At 35.1% G+C, this 19,669-nt stretch overlaps 2 protein-coding genes and 1 non-coding gene across 3 annotated transcripts; 2 read left to right on the plus strand and 1 right to left on the minus strand.

The window, feature by feature from the left end:
• Positions 1 to 5,551: 5,551 nt before the first annotated feature.
• Positions 5,552 to 6,405, plus strand: LOC106396395 (UPF0426 protein At1g28150, chloroplastic-like). Its single transcript, XM_013836773.3, has 3 exons — positions 5,552 to 5,716; positions 5,800 to 5,928; positions 6,011 to 6,405. The coding sequence occupies exons 1-3, from the start codon at positions 5,651 to 5,653 to the stop codon at positions 6,191 to 6,193; spliced, it is 378 nt and encodes a 125-aa protein (XP_013692227.1). The 5' UTR covers positions 5,552 to 5,650; the 3' UTR covers positions 6,194 to 6,405.
• Positions 6,406 to 9,365: 2,960 nt separating this feature from the next.
• On the plus strand, positions 9,366 to 10,427 carry LOC106392731. The gene is made up of 3 exons (XM_013833529.1): positions 9,366 to 9,384; positions 9,515 to 9,759; positions 9,855 to 10,427. Exons 1-3 carry the CDS (start codon positions 9,366 to 9,368, stop codon positions 10,425 to 10,427), a joined length of 837 nt encoding a protein of 278 aa, XP_013688983.1.
• Positions 10,428 to 16,022: 5,595 nt separating this feature from the next.
• On the minus strand, positions 16,023 to 16,129 carry LOC125590765. The gene has a single exon (XR_007326768.1). It is a non-coding gene; the product is annotated as a small nucleolar RNA R71 (small nucleolar RNA).
• Between the last annotated feature and the right edge of the window lie 3,540 nt (positions 16,130 to 19,669).

Genomic DNA, 19,669 nt, shown 5'->3' on the forward strand with positions numbered 1-19,669 from the left:
TTATCCACGCTTTCATATTAGAAAAGCATTTTTCTACGTTGTAAAACTTGTAATAGCAGATTAAGATACTGATAGTCATTTTTATAGTAGAATTAAGGTCATTAGGTGTTGCAAAAAGTTCAATCAAAGTTTATAGGGCAATTATCTCAGATAGACATTTTTAAGTTTTTGTCACAAATATAGATTTTAAAAATTAAAGTGACCAAAATAGCATTTTTTATTTTGAAAATTTTAATTTTTTTTTAATTTTTAAAATTTGAAATCATATCCCCAAAATCCCACTCCTCAACTCTAAACCCTAAACCCTAAATTCTAAACCCTAAATCTTAAACCCTAAACCCCAAACCCCTTTCCTTAACTCTAAACCCTAATGTCTAGATTAATTAACCTTAGGGGTATAAATGTATATTTACTTCTTTTGATAAAATATTTAAATCTATTTTGGTCATTTTTATTTTTAAGATCTATATTTGTGACAAAAAAAAAATTTAGGTCTATCCTAGGGAATTACTCAAGTTTATATTAAACAAATTATAACATTCCAGTTTATAGTATACGGTGAAAAATTTAGAGTGTGATTGAAAGGTATTTTTGGCGATACTAAAGTAAAGTAAATAACATTTCAACTAAGCTACTCCATATTTTAACCAATCAGGTTAAATTTATACTCAACCCAGTAACGCCAGAAGAGAATAAAAGTGGAGTAAAATGGAGAGAAAATTACACTAGAGTTTTGTTTTTCTCTTACATTCCTTTTTACTTTTACTTTTTCATCATTTTACACTACTACAGTAAAAACTCTATAAATTAATAATTTTAGGACTTTGAAATTTTATTAATTTATAGAAATATTAATTTTAAAAAATTTCCTTATTTAGATTTTTCATTTTAAGATATATTTATTATAAAATAAGAAAAATATTTAATTTTAGTGTATAAACATTAATTGTTATTTTTTGAAATTTGACATTTATACTAATTTTATAATATTATATGGTGTATATAATGTATATTGCATAGACCTTAAATGTGGTTTTAGATATAATATTACTAAATCTCATCAAAAATATATTAAGTATTAAGAAAATATAAAGATAATTTCATTGTGAATATAAATCAAACAATGTAATAATAGGTTATTATTTATATAAAATATGTATATATATAAATTATTAATTTATAATTTTAATGGGACTATATAGTTACATAAAATTTTCTAAAAAATTATTATCTTATCATTTTATCGATTTGTGTCAAATTTTGAACCGGTCCAAGTTGGGATCGGCGAAATTTATTAATATATAAAGATTATTAATTTATCGAGTATTAATTTATAGAGGTTCTACTGTACTAATTTAATAAAATTAATTTGATTGCTTATATCATCAAAATGCATTTATCTTTTCAGTGATAAATTAGGAATAACTACAAAATTGAACGGTTTCAGCTGGAATTGTGGAAGTATGGATGACCTATTTGGATAATTCATAATATCGTGCGAGGTAGACCAAAACACGAGAAAATGTTAATATGGTGAATGCATACATGATCAGTAAACAAGACTAATGAGCCTTCGAAAAATAATACACCAATCGTAAGATAAGGTGGGCCCACGGGCTAGTGAGCGGGTATGGGAGGTTCATTAGTCGTGGACGGTTGGAACGTTATAAGTGCTATCAGAGCTAAAACAAGACGAGTGTTGATTCCTGTATTGGTTCACACTAACATAGGTGGCGATCTTGAACGCAATGAGGGTGTTGCATTATATGAGATAGATAATTTATAAAATTTCGGTTTGTGGTATATGTAAAAAGATTTAAGAAAATTGATTTGGATATCTATGTCACTAAAGTACACTTATATTTTTGGGCTACACCCACAGAGAACTCTAAAGTTATAGTGATTGAGCTGAAGTATTTAAATGATGGATGATCTATCAGAAAATAATTTACGATATCGTGAGAATGTGGTCAAAGCATGTAGAAAGACCAAGTGGTCAAAGAATGTAGAAAGATAACGGAGTAACTATTACACAGGATGAGAGTCATGAACCGAATGAACATGGATAAAGAAAAGTTATTAGCCGTAGACATTCAGATCATTTGAAAAATGTTCCAACGATTTTAAAAATTAACATAAAGCATAAATTTAAAAATATCTACATCGAACTAGTTGGTAAAAAGGACTGGATCAACAAAACTAGGTACAACCAATTAAATGCCAATTTATTATTAAATATTTTAAACATATGAGTGTTTTGAATTTATTTTATGCAATAAAATACTTTTACTATGATAAAAATTTGTCATAAAAAGTTTAATATTCAAATAATTATTAAATATCTTGAACATATGAGCAATATTATCCTGACGGTCTTTGAATTGATAAATATTTACTTAAATATTATAAAATTATTATGTCTGCACCTATAGATAAAATATCTAAATCTGTTATATATTAATTGAAAAATATCATAACATTTTTTTGTATCCACGTATTATCATCAGGATGATTCTTAGAATCCTTAGAAAAATAGGTTGATCTATCTAAACATATATTATACATTTTATTAAACTAATTATCAAATTGATTAGTTGTGTACAAAAATATGTTCTCCATTATTTTTTAAAATAAAAGGTACGGAATTACCTAATATGATTAACATATTTATGATAATTTATTATTATGAATAATAAAGATTTGATAACAATTTTTGTATTCTCTCTCCTTTTTATTTAATTTTATATTATTTAAAATAAATTAAACAAGCACATTAACTACGTAATAAAAATTAGATTTTTCTTATATGTTATATTATGATTTTACTAAAAATGTTTAAAGTTCCAGATTGAAAATTTTGTGATCAATGTTTTAACAGTTATAACAAGATACCAATGATCATAAAATCGTATAATATAAGATCTCATTTAATAGATATTTATATTAAATATATATATGTCTATTTTCATATCGTTTAAATATATATATATATATATATATATATGTCTATTTTAATATCGTTTAAATTAAACTATGTACCATACAAAAATTCACAAATATGAAGTCTCATTTAATAGACATTAATATTTTGATTTTGAAATTTACTTCAAAAAAATTTCACATTAAAATTTTGGTGATTAATGGTTTAACTTTTTTGTTACAGCGAATATACAAATGTTAATAAAATCATATGAGTATGGAGTTTCAATAATAATTATTTATATTAAAATATTATATATATAATATATCTCAATCATATTGAAATTTAATAATATACAAGATTGCCATTAATGAAACTTAATCATGAACCGTCGGATCTTCTCATCATTTTTTAATTTTGGCCATCGATTTCACTCATCTCTTCTTCACTCTCATTCTATTTCCTTATCTCAACCACGTGATCAACTCACAGCCACACAATTTTCTTTATTTCATTCGCATTCGACTGGGTACAACCAGTATAACTCTTACAACTAAACATGTTAAAAATTGAATAACTAGTATAACTAGTATATAAATGTTATAATTTATGCATTATATGTAGTTACTATAATTAACACGACTAATAAATCATGTTTTACATTTGAAATAAACAAGAAAATATCATAATTGGTATCCGAAGACAAAATTTCATCTAGTTTATTTGAGACTTTTTATATTTTTCTTAAATTATTACATTACACTCTTAATTTTACATTATGTATTTTTTACTTTTAAGGTTTGTTAACTATATTAGCTATATTATTATGATAAACAAACATCAAACATATTCTTACAAAGTTATGATGTGAAAATATTGGTAAAAACCCTAAAACTATACATACAAACAATTGATATATGTTTTTATTATATATTAGATGAGTATTACTGGTACAACTAGTACAACTTTGACATTTTAGAAATTAATAAAACCAATATGGTATTCCATATGAGAAAACAATCAAATATCACAATTAGTATGTACTCAAAAAGTTTCTCTTCATTTATTTGTAGTTTTGGAATTATGTTTTTTGAAAATTATTACACAATTCCATAAGTTTACATGATCTACCTTATACTTTTAAGGTTTGTTAACTTATTTGTCCACATAATTTTTGGAAAACATACATGAAATATATTTTTACAAAATTGTTTATTTTATTGCAACCGGGCATATACATGTAAACATAAATAAGTGGTACAACTGAAGTAACTTTATTTATTATGTGGTACAACTAATATTTTTCAATTTCACAGCAAATGTACAACTATGCACAAACGGGTACAACTCAAAAATTAGTACAACTATGTTATAGCCGGTATAACTAGCAAACTGGTACAACTACTTGTTATTTATTTAGTATTGTTTTAAATGTGCATAACGTTTTAAATGTGTATCTTGTTTTAAGCATTGTGGTTTTAGTCGAGTATTGACTAAAATACCTGTAAATTTAAACTAAAAAAATTCATAAGAAAGAGGATCTTCGGGTTAATTTGGTGATTTGTAGGGCTCACTAGCAGGCTGAGATGTTGACGGTCTTGGGAAAAGACCAACTTGAGGGTCCGGTTGAGATGCTATTTCCCTTTCACAATTCTAAGCTCGCTTGGTTGGATTTGACAAGGACACACCCTTCTTCTTCTTTTTTTGTTCGTCGCCGGTGATTCGTTCTTATTCATAGTCGGCGCTCTCACCTTCTTCTTTTCGGCGACTTGCATTATAGAGCCATAGTTGAAGAATTTGCTGGTTCCGCATCTAGTTTTTTGGTCTCGAGAGAAAAAGATGAAGATGATTTTTCCCGAAAAGTAGTACAACTGGTATAACTAGTACAACTTGTAAACGTATCAATATCCAAATCAAATATTAGTAAAAATATACTATTCATATATTTGACACATGCAGCTAGAGGAGATTAGACCAATATGTCTTATTGGTTCTACATCATCTTCTTTTATAGCATTTTCATATGCTGAAAACAATAAATAAAAGAAATTATAATGCCATTTCATAATTTCTCAAAGTCGTGTCATTTTTTTTTTGGTGATAATGAACATGGTGATGACTCATAAGAAAAACACATCTCAAATAATGTTTAGGCTATACTTAATATATTTATACTAGTTATACTCGTTTTAGTTTTACTAGTTGTACTAATTAGAGTTGTGCTAGTTGTATTAGTTGGAGTTGTACTTGTTGTACTAGTTGAAGTTGTATTAGTTGTACTAGTAATACTCTGCGTTCTTATTTATCTTGAATCTCGTATGTAAAAGATGAAATTTGATTTTGGATAATATATAATTGACTAAATCTTTCTATGAGTTAGATCAATTTGAGATAAGAAAGTGAAAATTAGTGGATGGTTGAAGAAAATTTTCGATTTTGTTTTATGGTGAAAGAACTAATAATGGAGAAGAAAAAGGGAAGAAGAAGAAACTTTAAGTTAAAGTTAGGTTGAATTTCGGGTCTGAAACCGGGTCGGATTCTGGGTAGGATAGTAATGGCATAGGTTAGTAAATATGTCTAAGTCTTTAGGTTTTTTTAGTTAGATTTCTATTTAAATTTTAATGTAAAAAAAAAAGAAAATAAAGATGGGTCTAATTCAGATTTTCTGGAACCCAAAGGGTCCATCCTAGCATTTGTTTCGATATTTTCTGAGCAGAGGAAGAAGAAGCGATGGGTTTCGTCCTAATTTCTTCTTGTCCCCCGTTCTCCCTCGTCCTTATCTCTCGGCTTCACCAGGTCTGTCTTCCTTCTGATTTGTCTCTTTCTAATCTATTAACACTGCTCTGTTGTCGGCGGTCACAATCTTCTATATCAATCAGTTCTCCGCCGGAATCAAAAACAGTGAAATTTCGGTTGGTCGTCAAGTTTCTCCGACCCGTAGAACCCTAATTGCAAAAGCATGTTGTTTCAATCTTCCTCAAGAACCTATTCTCTCAGAGGCTCTCAAGGTACTCTTTATCCCTAATTATTGTTGTGTGTTCTTGGAGGGTTTACGTGATTGTTGATGTGTCTTGCGATGTGGTTGTTTAGGAGCCAATTGCATTTGTGGGTGGGATGTTTGCTGGACTACTCAGACTCGATCTAAACGATGAACCGCTTAAGGAATGGGTGACGCGAACTGTTGAAGCCTCTGGTATTACAGAAGAGGATGTCGGTGGAGATGGGATGGCCTCCAATGAAGAAGAATCTCCTCAACAGATTGAGATTGAATGAGGTCATTGTCCTTTAGTATGGTTGCCCTTGTATATGTATGTGTTGTCTATGTGAGAAGAAAAACATATACCCAAAGAAGATTGTCTTCTTGGAAAAACCTAAGGCTTTCAATCTTGATTGATATCTTGCTCCTAGGTGATGAAAACACTAAGAGAGTGGTCATCTTGTAGTAGAACTGAAAGAATATTACGATTCACTATCTATCATCATCATCCATAGTCTTAGTCTCTAAATCAGAATAACTAGACTCGTCACTCGGTTCACCTGCCAAGCACAGATTATTTTCATAACAAAATGACTGTATTTTTGAAAATACATTCACCAACTGCGAACTATCTAGCATAGCAGTGACTTGACAGAACCAGTTGGGATTCCCTAGTTTCAACTTCGTCACTGTGGCCTCGCGTTTGTGTATATCAACTACACTTATCGGATTCTTCAGGCTTTATGAGAACTTAGTCTTGTTGGTTGGTTAGCCATTTGATTTACGCAGCCCTTGCTAGACCAGCTAGGCATAACGTGATTCATTATGCTATTCATCATCCAACTGCTGTCTGGTTTGTTGGCCGTCATTTAACTGCGCTCACTGGGATCGTTTTGCAAAGAAGGTAGTTGACGATTTACTGATGTATTATTAAGGGCTTCATAATTTATACTCATACTAATGTTCTTGATTTGCATTTTTTCGTCTGCAGGACTATGTTAGGGAAAGCTAGAAGCTGACCTTCTTACGTTCATCATACCTTCAGTCCTCAGACATTTGGTAATGTATTTTATTCGATTAAGATTGTCATATTTTAGTTACCTCAGTATCACATCCTTGACACTTGGCTAAGCCGGTTTTTCCTGAGATCAAATAAAGACCATGTCATACACGGCCAACTTAGCGAGTAATCTGATACATTCATTTCTCTGAAGTCAGAGCTTCTCTTTTAACGAAATTGAGAATTGATTGGCCTGGCCTTAAATTAGAAAATTGTGTTTGCAGAGTGGTCTGGTGAATGATAAGGCAAAACTGGTGTTGCTAGGATCATGGATGGCACTCTTTGTAGTATTTTCTGGAAGAAAAAAATCACACAGCTTATGAACTTGCTTACTGAAGATATTAATATGCGAGTTTCAAAAGAGGTCATGTTTTTTATACAAGTATCATCAAAATGCTATAATACTAATAATCTTTAATCTTGCCTGTTATTATGTTGATGACTCTTTTTCGGAAGATGAGATCAAGGCTGTAGTTGCAAAACCCCAGCGAGAGTAAGACGCTGAATGATTTTGCAAAAATGTTTGTAACTATTTCCAAGAAGAGATAAAATCTTGTATTCGTCGATCTCTATGTTTCACAAAAATGTCATTTTGATGATTTTTTATTTGTTATACAAAAAGTATAGCTTTAGATTTCCAATGTAATTTATACATATTTTAAATTTAATATCAATTGCAAAATACATTGATATTTCAAACAATATTGGTTAAATAAATATAATCATTAAAAATATATATATATATATATATATATGAATTCCAGTTATTTTATTAATTTGTGTGAACCACTCATTTTGAAACGGAAGTATTATAATACCAACTAGATTTTGATCCGCGCAACCGCGCAGATGTTTGTTTTCACTTTTCTATACATAAATTATTGTTTTAGAACATAAGTGTATATATTTTTAACGTTAACCGTATACTTAAATATTTATATAACTATTTCAAATACAATAATTTTATAATTTACATGTTATAATTAATCAATTGTTTAAAACCGTCTATATCTATCACTTCTTATTATATTTTTATCTTATTATATTTGCATTTAGTTATTAAGGAAATTAATATATTCATGAGAAAACATATTTGAAAATTATTTTGTATTTAATTTATGCTAAATTCTGACCCGTCTTTTAAAGCTGGATTTCTTTTTACCATTATTTTTTGTGTTTATTCATTTTAGATAATATATTATTGTATATACAAAATTCTAAGATGTGTTAATTTATAGACATGTATTATATAGTTTGCTAATTTTAAACCGTCCTATCATCATATTATATTTTTAAAATAAACAGTTTATATTTATGAAAATAAAATTTATAAATTTATCAATTGAATATACTTTTATCATATTTATTTAAGTATAATAATTGTATTTTAACATGATCATGACAATAAAATAGATAAAGTAGAATATAATTTATTTATTTTTCATTTTATAAACGATAACTTAAAATACATTAAGTTATTGTTAAAATATTTTTACACATATTTATTAGATTTTTTAATATAATATAAAAATGAAAATATAATATAATATATATTATATTTAAAATGAAAATATATTATGATTAAAGTAGTTACAAAGATTTTATATTATTAGCTTTAAAGAAATTCATGTTAATTTTTATACATATATTATATAGTTTGCTAATGTTAACCTATTTTACCAACGTATTAGATTTTATTTTTGAACATAAATATTTTATACTTACGAAAATAAAATTTATAAATTTATAAATTTAATATAATTTAATATAATTTTATTATATTTACCTTAATATAATAATTTTCTTTTAATATGATTGATTATGATTATATAATAGATAAAATATTATAGAATATTTTATTTTTATTTTATAAATGATAACTGAATATATTAATGTATAATAATATTTCAAACTAATTTTCGAAATTAGTATAAATATTTAAATATAATTTCGAAAATGAAGATCTTGTAAAAATCTTTTAAAACAGATTTGTTAAAATTTTAAAATAAAATGAAAGATATCAAAAGATATTATGATTAAAGTAATTTAAAGATTATATGCATTATTAGTCTTAATAAAATACATTTAATAAAATTTCTAAGTGATGGTCCAAATTAAAAAATCACACATGAAATAAGTCATGACTTCTATTTTAATATATAAGATGAGTAGAGATGCTACCATGAAACAGTTTGTAGATTGTGATTAGTATGTTGTCATTTATCCATTTTATATTAAAAGAGAAATATTACAATTTTTTACTTATGAGACGATTCATAGAATTACTGGAAAATTAAGTTGGTACGTCTAATAGTATACTTTTTATTAAATCCCCTATATATTAAAAGATAAACATTACAATATTTTAACTATGACACGTGTCATCACTAGTATGAGCATGATCTGAAATGGCAGGCGTATGGAAGGGTACATGGGATTGCTCTGTCGAAAACTACTTTTCAATTTATTTTCAAGTATGAGCATGATCTGAAGGAGGTGCTAAGTAAGGGAGTTTGGACGTTCAATGATTGGAGCATAATAATTGACCGCTGGACAGAGACGCCAGATGAGGATTACCTAAAGTACTTATTGGTTTGGGTTCGGATTCGCAATATACCGGTGAATCACTACACGGCAGAGGCTATTACTGCTCTGGGGGATATCATTGGGAGAGTGGATGTGTTTGCTTTTGACCCAGATAAACCGCAGACAAATGCTTATGTTCGTGTGAGGGTCTTCTTTGACGTCTCAAGACATGTGAGAAGATCAAAAGTGGTGAACCGACCAAAAGGAGGTGGATCGGTCACGATTCTGTATGATTTCGAAAGGATTCAGAAACGTTGCTATCATTGCAGCGCCTGACTCATGAAAAGGATAAGTGCCCCCTACTTATCCAGGAGCGTCAAGTGAAAGCAAAGGACTGGAGGAAAAAAGTTAAAGAGGAGAATCAGAGGGAAGAAGAAGGTAAACAGACCTTTATGGTCACTATCGAGAAAGATGATCCTCTGTATGGTGTTCTGAATGACGATCAAGTGGGTGTAGACAAAGCTACGGGTCAGAGGAAGATCAACCATGAGGTCCTACAACAGATGAGGGAGTACATTCTGGCTGCTGAAGGAGGTGAGAAGCGCGTAAGGCAGGAACGGGTTCGTAAATCTGTATCTGATTTGGATAATGATCCGTTAGGGCAGAAGAAGTTTCTGCGTCTTGAAGCTGCTCCTCCAATAATAACTCATGAAGTGGACAAAGGGAAAGGTTTTGTTTTTGGTTACTCGAAACAGAATGAACCTAACCACAGTCTGGACAATGCATCACGGGGTTCAAGTTCATGGGTTGAGAAAGAAAATGTTTCTTTGTTGTCAGACTCTGTTGATCGTGTAGGCGATAGAGCCTCAAATTCAGCGGAGAAGGGGAATAATTTTTTCTTTGACTATTCAACGGGTTTTAGTAGTGGTTTTTTCTGCTGCTAGTTCTTCCGGGACACAAAAGATTAAATTGCATGGGAGACATAGACCTCCCAAGAAGTTTCGCAGACAAAAAAACAAAGTCAGCCAATACTCAGATTGATAGAGGAGAGGAAGGCGTACAGGAGGCAAGTTTAGAATCGAAGAGGAAGGCGATAGAGGCTGCAAGGAACTTTTCAAAAATCGCAAGGCGTAACAAACCAAAAAATCAGTAATGAGTATACTGAGCCGGAATTGTCGAGGCTTGGGTTGGTCTCAATACTTGACGATTCCCAATCTCAAGGAGATACGTAAAAAATGTTTTCCTGAGATATTTTTTTGGATGGAGACAAAGAAGAGGAAAGACATGGTAGTGGATTTGCAAGTGGTGTTGGGTTATGATAGAGTTTTTACTGTGGAACCAATTGGTTTGAGTGGTGGTTTGGTGCTGATGTAGTCACATAAGATGAATCTGTGTATCAGATATGCAGATAAGAACCTCATTGACGTGGAGGTTAATTTTTCGGGAGTGAGTTTCTTCATGTCTTTTGTATACGGTGAGCCGGGACATCGTGGAAAGGAGATAATATGGGAAAGACTTATGAGATATGGGGTGAACAGAAAAGATTTCTGGGGTTGGGTGGGGGATTTCAATGAAATCCTACACAATGGAGAAAAGATAGGGGGTCTAAGTAGGAGTGAGGGATCTTTCGAGAGTTTCAAGGAATGTGTAAGGGTCTGTGGGATGGTTGAGCTTAGTGGTTTTGGTGATAGTTTTACTTGGTCAGGAGTGCTAAGCAAGAAATACATCCAAAGTAAGCTTGACCGGTGTTTTGGGAATAAAGAGTGGAAGCGTAAATTTCACTTTGCGGTCCAAGTCTGTATGGAAAGAATGAGTTCCGATCATAAACCTGTCTTGGTGCATTTGTTTGGACACCAATCTGGATCTCGAGGATGTTTCAGGTTTGATAAGAGGATGGTTGGTAAACAGAAAGTTCGGGAATGCATCTTGGAGGCATGGAACAGGCAGAATGGGAATAATCAGAGATCGTTGGTGGAAGGGTTTGGGAACGTGCGTAGGAGTTTAGGGAGATGGAAGAGAGAAAGTGGCATCAATTCAAAGGAGAGAATTTGTGCTTTGCGGAGTGATCTAGAGGCAGAATATTCATATGGAACTCCTGACTAGGAAAAAATAAAGTTTCTGAAATCAGAAGTGGCATAGGCATTTCGAGATGAAGAAGAGTATTGGCGCCAAAAAAGCAAAGACAAATGGTTAGTGGCAGGAGATAACAACACCAATTTTTTCCATGCCTCGGTGAAAGACTCGAGACAGAAGAACCAACTGTTGAAATTGGTTAATAAGACGGGGCAAGAAGCTACAAATGCCAACGCAATGGGTCAAGTGGCTGTGGATTATTTTACTTCTTTGTTCTCTTTGGGCGATTGTGGTGATCTATCTGATATTTTCAATGGCTTCACTGCAAGGGTAACAGCGGAGATGAATGAAAGATTGACAAGGGAGGTTACTGATGTGAAGATACGTGAAGCAGTGTTTGGTATCAAATCGTCGACTGCGCCTGGTAGAGATGGTTTAAATGGACTCTTCTTCCAAAAGTATTGGGACATCATTGGGCCTGATATCACCAAGGAGATAAGGGCTTTCTTTACAACATATATCTTTCCTCGGGAATAGAATGTTACACAGCTATGTTTGATTCCGAAGGTGATAAATCCAGTGAGAATGGTTGATCCGAGACCGATTATTCTGTGTACGGTCGTGTACAAAATCATATCCAGGGTTCTAGTGTCACGTTTGAAGCCGTGGCTGGAGAAGGTGGTCTCGCCCACATAATCAGCTTTCGTTCTGGAAAGACTGATCTCTGATAATATCATTATAGCGCATGAGGTGGTGCATGGACTACGTACTCATAGGTCTCTTTCAACGGAGTTCATTGCAATCAAAACAGACATGTCTAAGGCCTATGACCGAATAGAATGGAGATATTTGGAGAAACTTATGACGGCCATGGGGTTTGAGAAGAAGTTTGTTGATTGGATAATGTTCTGTGTGACCTTTGTCACATACTCGGTGTTGATCAACGGAGAGGAGAAAGGAAATATCACTCCAAAGAGAGGTTTAAGACATGGGAACCCGCTATCACCTTTTCTATTTGATTTGTGCACTGAAGGGTTGTCTCATCTACTGAACAAAGCAGAGAGCACCGGAGCTATTGAAGGGATTAACTTTTCTGAAGGTGGTCCAGCGATACACCATCTGTTTTTCGCGGATGATTCTCTGCTTATGGTGAAAGCAACAGACGAGCAATACACAGATATTTGTAGGATCTTGAAAGTGTATGAGGAGAACTCTGGACAGATGATCAGCCTTACAAAATCGTCCATAACCTTCGGTGGAAAGATTGAGATGTCAAGGAAGGTTAGAATAAAAGAAATTCTTGGTATAGAGGCTGAAGGAGGTACCGTAAAATACATGGGATTACCGGAATATTTCAGTGGCTCCAAAGTGGAGATGCTACACTACATTCAGGAGAAGATGAAATCTCGCTTTCATGGTTGGTACGGTCGGTTCCTCTCTGCTGGGGGAAAAGATATATTGTTAAAAAATGTGGCTATGGAAATGCCAGTCTTTGCAATGTATGTTTTCAAACTCCCAAAGACCACATGTAAGAACCTCACGAGCGCAATGTCGAATTTATGATGGAACGTACAAGAAGGGAAGTCTAAGATTCATTGGATAGCCTGGGAGAAGTTATGCCTGGGAAGGATCAAAGAGGGATGGGATTTAGAGATATTGAAAAATTCAGTCAAGCTTTGCTTGTGAAGCAAGGTTGGCGTCTTTTGATGCACCCTGATTCTCTTTGTGCACAAGTTCTTCGCAGTAGATACTATCCAAACGGGTCTTTTATGGATGCGTCTATGGGTCGAGGCCATCGTATGCGTGGAGGAGTATCCTGTTTGGTTGACAACTGTTGGTGAAAGGGCTACGAAGGACCATTGGTTATGGAAGGGAGACATATGTTTGGCTTAATAAATGGCTATTTAGAGATACTCCGCTGGCTCCTCTACGAAAACAAATCTTGTTTGATGTGGATTTAAAGGTCTCTGATATTATTAATCCTCAAAGTAAGTCCTGGGACAGGGGAAAATGGGAGGAGAATTTTTTCCCCACCAGACATTGAACTGATTCTCAAACAGAAGCCGGTAACGGAAGAGAATGACTGCTACGAGTGGGTTCATACTCATTAGGGAGGATACACTGTAAAGTCCGGGTATTGGTTGGCTTCGCGATTAGATTGCTCTGATGTTCAAAAGGAATGTCTAGCGCAACCATCCATCCACGGTGTCTTGGAAAAAGTTTGGAAGGTGAAAACAGCTCCAAATATCAGGATCTTTATGTGGAAATCTCTATCGAGTGCTCTTGCTGTAAACGATGGTTTCTTGTCTAGAGGTTTGAAGATAGATCCACGCTATCAAAGATGTGGTATGGAGGGCGAATCTATTAATCACGTGCTTTTTACTTGTCCAGCGGCTTGATATCTTGCATATTTGCATTGTTTTATCCATTCATTCATAAACATTTTCATCATAGAGATTAGGATTTAGACATGTTTAGGTTGCATTTTGCATACATGAGTCTCTATTAGGTATTGGAGTACCACATGGAGTTATTGGAGACATTTGGGTGCATTTGGAGCTCAAAAGAGGTGATAAAGGTGATCATTGGACGAGCAGAGCGTTGGGAGCGACTTCCTGGAGCGACTACATGAAGTCGCTGTGATACCCCTCCCAGAGCGACTTGCCAGAGCGACGATCCAAGGTTGCTCGCGTTTCCATGGCGAGACGACACCCGACGAAGCCCGGAGCGACGTCCTCAGAGCGACACAGCCAGGTCGCTCGCGAGGAGACGACCCGGGAGCGACGTCTTCGGAGCGACACAGCCAGGTCGCTCGCGAAGAAACGACCCGGGAGCGACCTCTCGCAGCGACGTGTCGAGGTCGCTCCGCGTCTATTTGTTTGGGCGAATTCATGATTTCTCAAGGGCCTTTTGGTCATTTCATTATGCACGTTTTTACTTCTGAAAACCTATATTTTTAAACATCTTTTGTAGCCACCAGGGCAGATTATCTTGGATCTATTGAAAAATACACAAAAACTCTCTAGAGAAGTTCATCTCTTGGATTTTTGATTGTTATGTTCTTGTGTTCTTGTTGATTTCTTATCTATTTCTCTACATGATTAATCTGAAATCCAATATGGGTTTAAGAGGAATCATGGAGATTAGTGAGTAATCACCTTTTGAATTCATGGGTTAGGGAGATTAAGGGTGATTAGGTTAGTTCTAGGATGTTTTAGTGTAGATCATTCTTGTTCCTTGCTAGTAGAGTATTCCTAATGCATCTTCTGAGTTGGCCACTCAAAAGTTGATCAATAGGCATTTTCCACCCGAAAGGTGTTTGATGAAATGCCTGAGACAACTCTCCTAGGCTTTTAGTATACTTTGCCAAAGACATTTGTTGTTAAAGATGCTAAGATAGCTAATAGACTTGTTAGTAATGATTGCTTTCATATTATTCAACCAAAGACATTTGATGTTTGAGATATGTTAGCAAATGAGCATTCATCTAGACATAGAGCTTGCTTAGAATTGTGTCTAGGCTTAAGGTTGATAGTTTGATTGATCATTTGCCATCCTTAGTTCGATACTTGATCACCCAAGGTCTAATCCCTATGCCCATGAGTTCTCTTTTCCCTTAGTCAAGAAAGTATCATTCTGTTATTGCTTTTTAGTTCTAGTCATAGCTTAAAACCCATCTAAATCATTGGTTACACTTAGATTAAGTGAGTACTTGCATTCTCAGTGCTTTGATATCCCTCAGAACTGGTTCGACAATCACTATACTACAACATTTGTCTTAGGAGCCTTGAAAACTCCTAACATCAAATTGGCGCCGTTGCCAAATTCTGAGTAGATTTAAACATTGAGATTTAGTCACTTGCTTGAGACTAAGTCATTTTAATTTTGTTTTGTTACTGATTCTTCTTCTTCACTTACCTTTCACTTTCAGGTGTATGAACTTGAGGAGCAGGGGTCCATCAAACCTAGTTCCAATAGTAGCAGACATCAGAGCTTTTGAGAGGGAGTGTGCTAGAGCTAGAAGAGAAGAAGAACACCAGGCCCACTTGGATATTGATATGGCAGATCCACCGCAAGGGGCAGAACACCAACCGCGGGCAGCTCGACCCATTGGTACTTATGACCGGCCCAACATTCTTGGTCATAGACTAGGAATCCGAGCACCGGCTGTGGCAGCCAACAACTTTGAGGTCAAGTCAGGACTCCTCAACGTGATCGAGAACAACAAGTATCATGGCTTGGCTCTAGAGGACCCATTTGATCACTTGGATAGGTTCGACAGCTACTGTGGGTTGTCAAAAACCAATGGTGTGTCTGAGGACGCCCTGAAGCTGAAGTTATTCCCTTTCTCTTTGGGGGATAAGGCACGTCAGTGGGAGAAGTCTCTACCCAGCGACTCTATCACCACTTGGGATGATTGCAAGAGAGCATTCTTGGAGAAGTTCTTCTCTACTTCAAGAACTGCTAAGCTGAGAAATGAGATTTCCAGTTTTCAACAGAAGAACTTAGAAGGATTCAGTGAAGCCTGGGAGAGATTCAAGGGCTACCAAGCTCAATGCCCACACCATGGTTTCTCTAAGGAGAGCTTGCTGAGTACCTTCTACAGAGGTGCCCTTCCTAAGTACAGAGCCAGATTGGATACAGCTAGCAATGGGTTCTTCTGGGGGAGAACTGAGGAAGATGCAGAGGTGCTGGTTGACAACATGGTAAAGAGTGATGCAGTCTACAGTGGAGACCACGACAGAAGCAGTCGAACAGATGATAAGCAGACGAGGAAGGAGTTAAAGGCTCTACAGGATAAGATAGACATACTCATTGCTGATAAATCCACCCAAGAGCAGCTGAACTTTGTTGGTAACCCAAACCAAGATGCCCCACCTGGGGTCAATGAGGTTGAGGGTTTGGAAGGTCAAGAAGACCTGTGCTTCATCAACAACAATGGTAGTTGGTACAGGAAAGAGCCCAACTTTCAGTACAACAACTACCAACACAAAACCTATCCTAACAACCAACAGAGTGGTTATCAGCCTAGGAACAACCAGCAAGGCAACTATCAGCCTCAGCAAAACCCTCCTCCTGGTTTCTCCAACAAAGGGAACCAGTCTTCTCAACAACAAGCTAATCCTTCTACCTCTACTACTCAGGAAAGCAGCACTGATGTTCTACTGAAACAGATCTTGGAGTCTCAGACTAGAAGTGAAAAGCAGGTTGGATATGAGTTGAAGAACCTTCACTCCAAGATTGATGGAAGTTACAATGAGCTCAACAACAAGTTCATGGCTTTGAAAAACCAGTTTGCTTCCATGACCACTCACCAGAATCGCCAGCAAGGGTCTCTACCTGGAAAATCTGAGCAAAAACCCAAGGAGTATTGCAATGTTGTCCTCTCTACCACTTCTTCAGGGATTGAATTGAGTAACCACAAGAAAGAGGTAGATGAAATTGAAAGATTGGTGTTTGGAACTGAGATTGAACAGGTTCAGCATCTGATTGTTGCAACAGCTGAAGCAAAGATTGTGAAGGAAGCTGACAAAATGGTTGAAGTAAAGATTTTGAAGGGAGATGCACCCATGGCTGAGAAACCAGTTGCGAAGAGAGCTAACCGGAAGCTGGAGGACACCACTGAAGTTGAGCAGTCACCCTATGACAAGCTCCCATTTCCACAAAGGGTCCTCACCAAAGCTCAAAAGAAGGTAATTTCCAAGTTCAGAAAAGACTTAAGTGATATTGGAGTTAAGCTTCCAGAGATCTCGGGTATGCGTGAGGCTCATGTCCAAATGATGCTCATCAAGGACATTGTAGACCACCAAGCAGAAGTAGCAGAGCTCCTCAACATTTCAACTTTGAAACTTGATCCAGCCATCACACCAAAGTCTCTCCCTAAACTAGAATCCCAAGGGAAGTTCACCTTGTCCTGCTCCCTTGGTAAGCTCACCTTTGATGATGCTCTTGTTGATTCCGGTGCAAGTTTGAATGTGATCTCAAATGAGATGGTGAAGAGTCTTGAGATTGAACACGTGGAGTCAGATACTTCCTCTCTCACATTTGGGGATTCTTCTTCTACTACCCCTATTGGTGTCATCAAGGATTTTCCTTTGAAGATTGGATCTTGCACCATCCCTATAGACCTCACTGTCTTGAAGATGGCAACTGAGAAGAGAGTTCCATTGATCCTGGGCACACCATTCCTTACTACTGTGGGTGCTTGCATCGATTTCGCCAACAAGAAGGTCACACTCCTCAATGTCAACAAAGCTGTCTCTTACCCAATTCAGTCTCCACTGGATGTTGAGTATTATGGAACCATCACTTGTGGAGACCCCTACATTGAGAAGGATCCTCCTTCTCAACTTTCCACTTGAGGTACTTCTCTACTTTCCCTTGTATATACCATTTCATTTTTGCATATTAGCTTTCTCTTTTGGGTATCTCTCTCTACTTGACAACACAGAGACTGTGTCATTTAAGTTTGGGGGAGGTACCAAGTATTTGATCATGTTTGCTTTGATGTTGTTCATTGAGTCATGCATTGCATACCTATTTGCATATTAAAAAAAAAAAAAAAAAAAACAAATCATATAGATTGCATCACTTGCATTTTTAGGAGAGTCTAGAGCATATAGGTTGCATTCACTTGCATTGGGAGAAATGATTTTAAACGCCTTGTAAAGAACACTACGTTGCACCTGAGTAGCTTTTGCACCTCTCAAAAATACTTGTATGTTTTGAGCCTTGAAAACTCTTCCTGAAACTTGTTGATTGCTGAAACTCAGTCTTTGAAGCCAACTACAAACCCTATTTGAACTGAATGAACTTAATGCTTCTTGCTCATGGTCCCTTGTGTACTGAGTCATGGCTATACACACCTGAGTTGTCACATCCTTTATGCCAATCTTATTTTGACAAACTCTAGTGGTAGACCACTCCCAAAACCTTTCCCTCTTTTAAGCTTTCATTGTTTGATGAGTGAGGCCTTCTTCGGAAAGTCTTACATGTGCATAATGTTGAGAGTATCGGGAACGACAATGCTTGATCTTCATTCTTGCTAGATTGGGCACTCTATTGTCTAGCTATAGGTGGGGAGTGAGAGTTGTGATTATGATTAGGGAGCAATGAAAAAGGAAAAGAAATGACTCTTTGTGTTTAAGTGAATTGACTTATTGGGATAAGTAAAAAAAAAAGAGAAATAAAATATAAAAAGAAAAGAAAAAGGGGGCTAGCAAAGTTGTTAGGAGCTAAGTAATGTTTTGAGGTTGTGGAAAATCCCTTGTAGATTTCAAAGAGAAGGAGTTAAAGTTCTTAGGATCTTTTGGTGAGAGATGTGAGTTGGGTTTGACATTTGGGAATGATTGTGTAATTGTATGTTTGGGAAAAGGGTAGAACAATGGAGATTGAGCATTGTATGCATGAGTTGGTCCCTTTCTTAGATATATTATGTGCAATGTCAAGGCTACTTGTTTTGAGAGTAAACCACCCTAAAGATCATATATTTGAACCTCTTGACTCACTTGACTAAAAGCCTTCCCTTACCCAACCAAATGACTTGGACCAACTGACCATTTGCAAGAATTCACTTGATGTCTTATGCTTAATGAATGGGAGAGTTGGTTGATTTGAATGTGTGGATGCTTGATGATGAGTATAAGGGCAAAAAAGAGTTGAGATAGGCCTAGAGAAGCTAGAGTGTAATAAGAGAGTGTGCTCATGTTGGATTAGATGTTGAATTGAGTGCTAGTTGTGTTTCTTTTGGCTAAGAGCTCCCATCTTCAAACCTCTCTCCCTATGAGTTCTAGAAAGTTCACTTGTGGACAAGTAAAAGAACAAGTTTGGGGGAGTTGATATCTTGCATATTTGCATTGTTTTATCCATTCATTCATAAACATTTTCATCATAGAGATTAGGATTTAGACATGTTTAGGTTGCATTTTGCATACATGAGTCTCTATTAGGTATTGGAGTACCACATGGAGTTCTTGGAGACATTTGGGTGCATTTGGAGCTCAAAAGAGGTGATAAAGGTGATCATTAGACGAGCAGAGCGTTGGGAGCGACTTCCTGGAGCGACTACATGAAGTCGCTGTGATACCCCTCCCAGAGCGACTTGCCAGAGCGA

Source organism: Brassica napus, chromosome C7, assembly GCF_020379485.1.
Source record: "Brassica napus cultivar Da-Ae chromosome C7, Da-Ae, whole genome shotgun sequence".
Lineage (NCBI taxonomy): Eukaryota > Viridiplantae > Streptophyta > Magnoliopsida > Brassicales > Brassicaceae > Brassica > Brassica napus.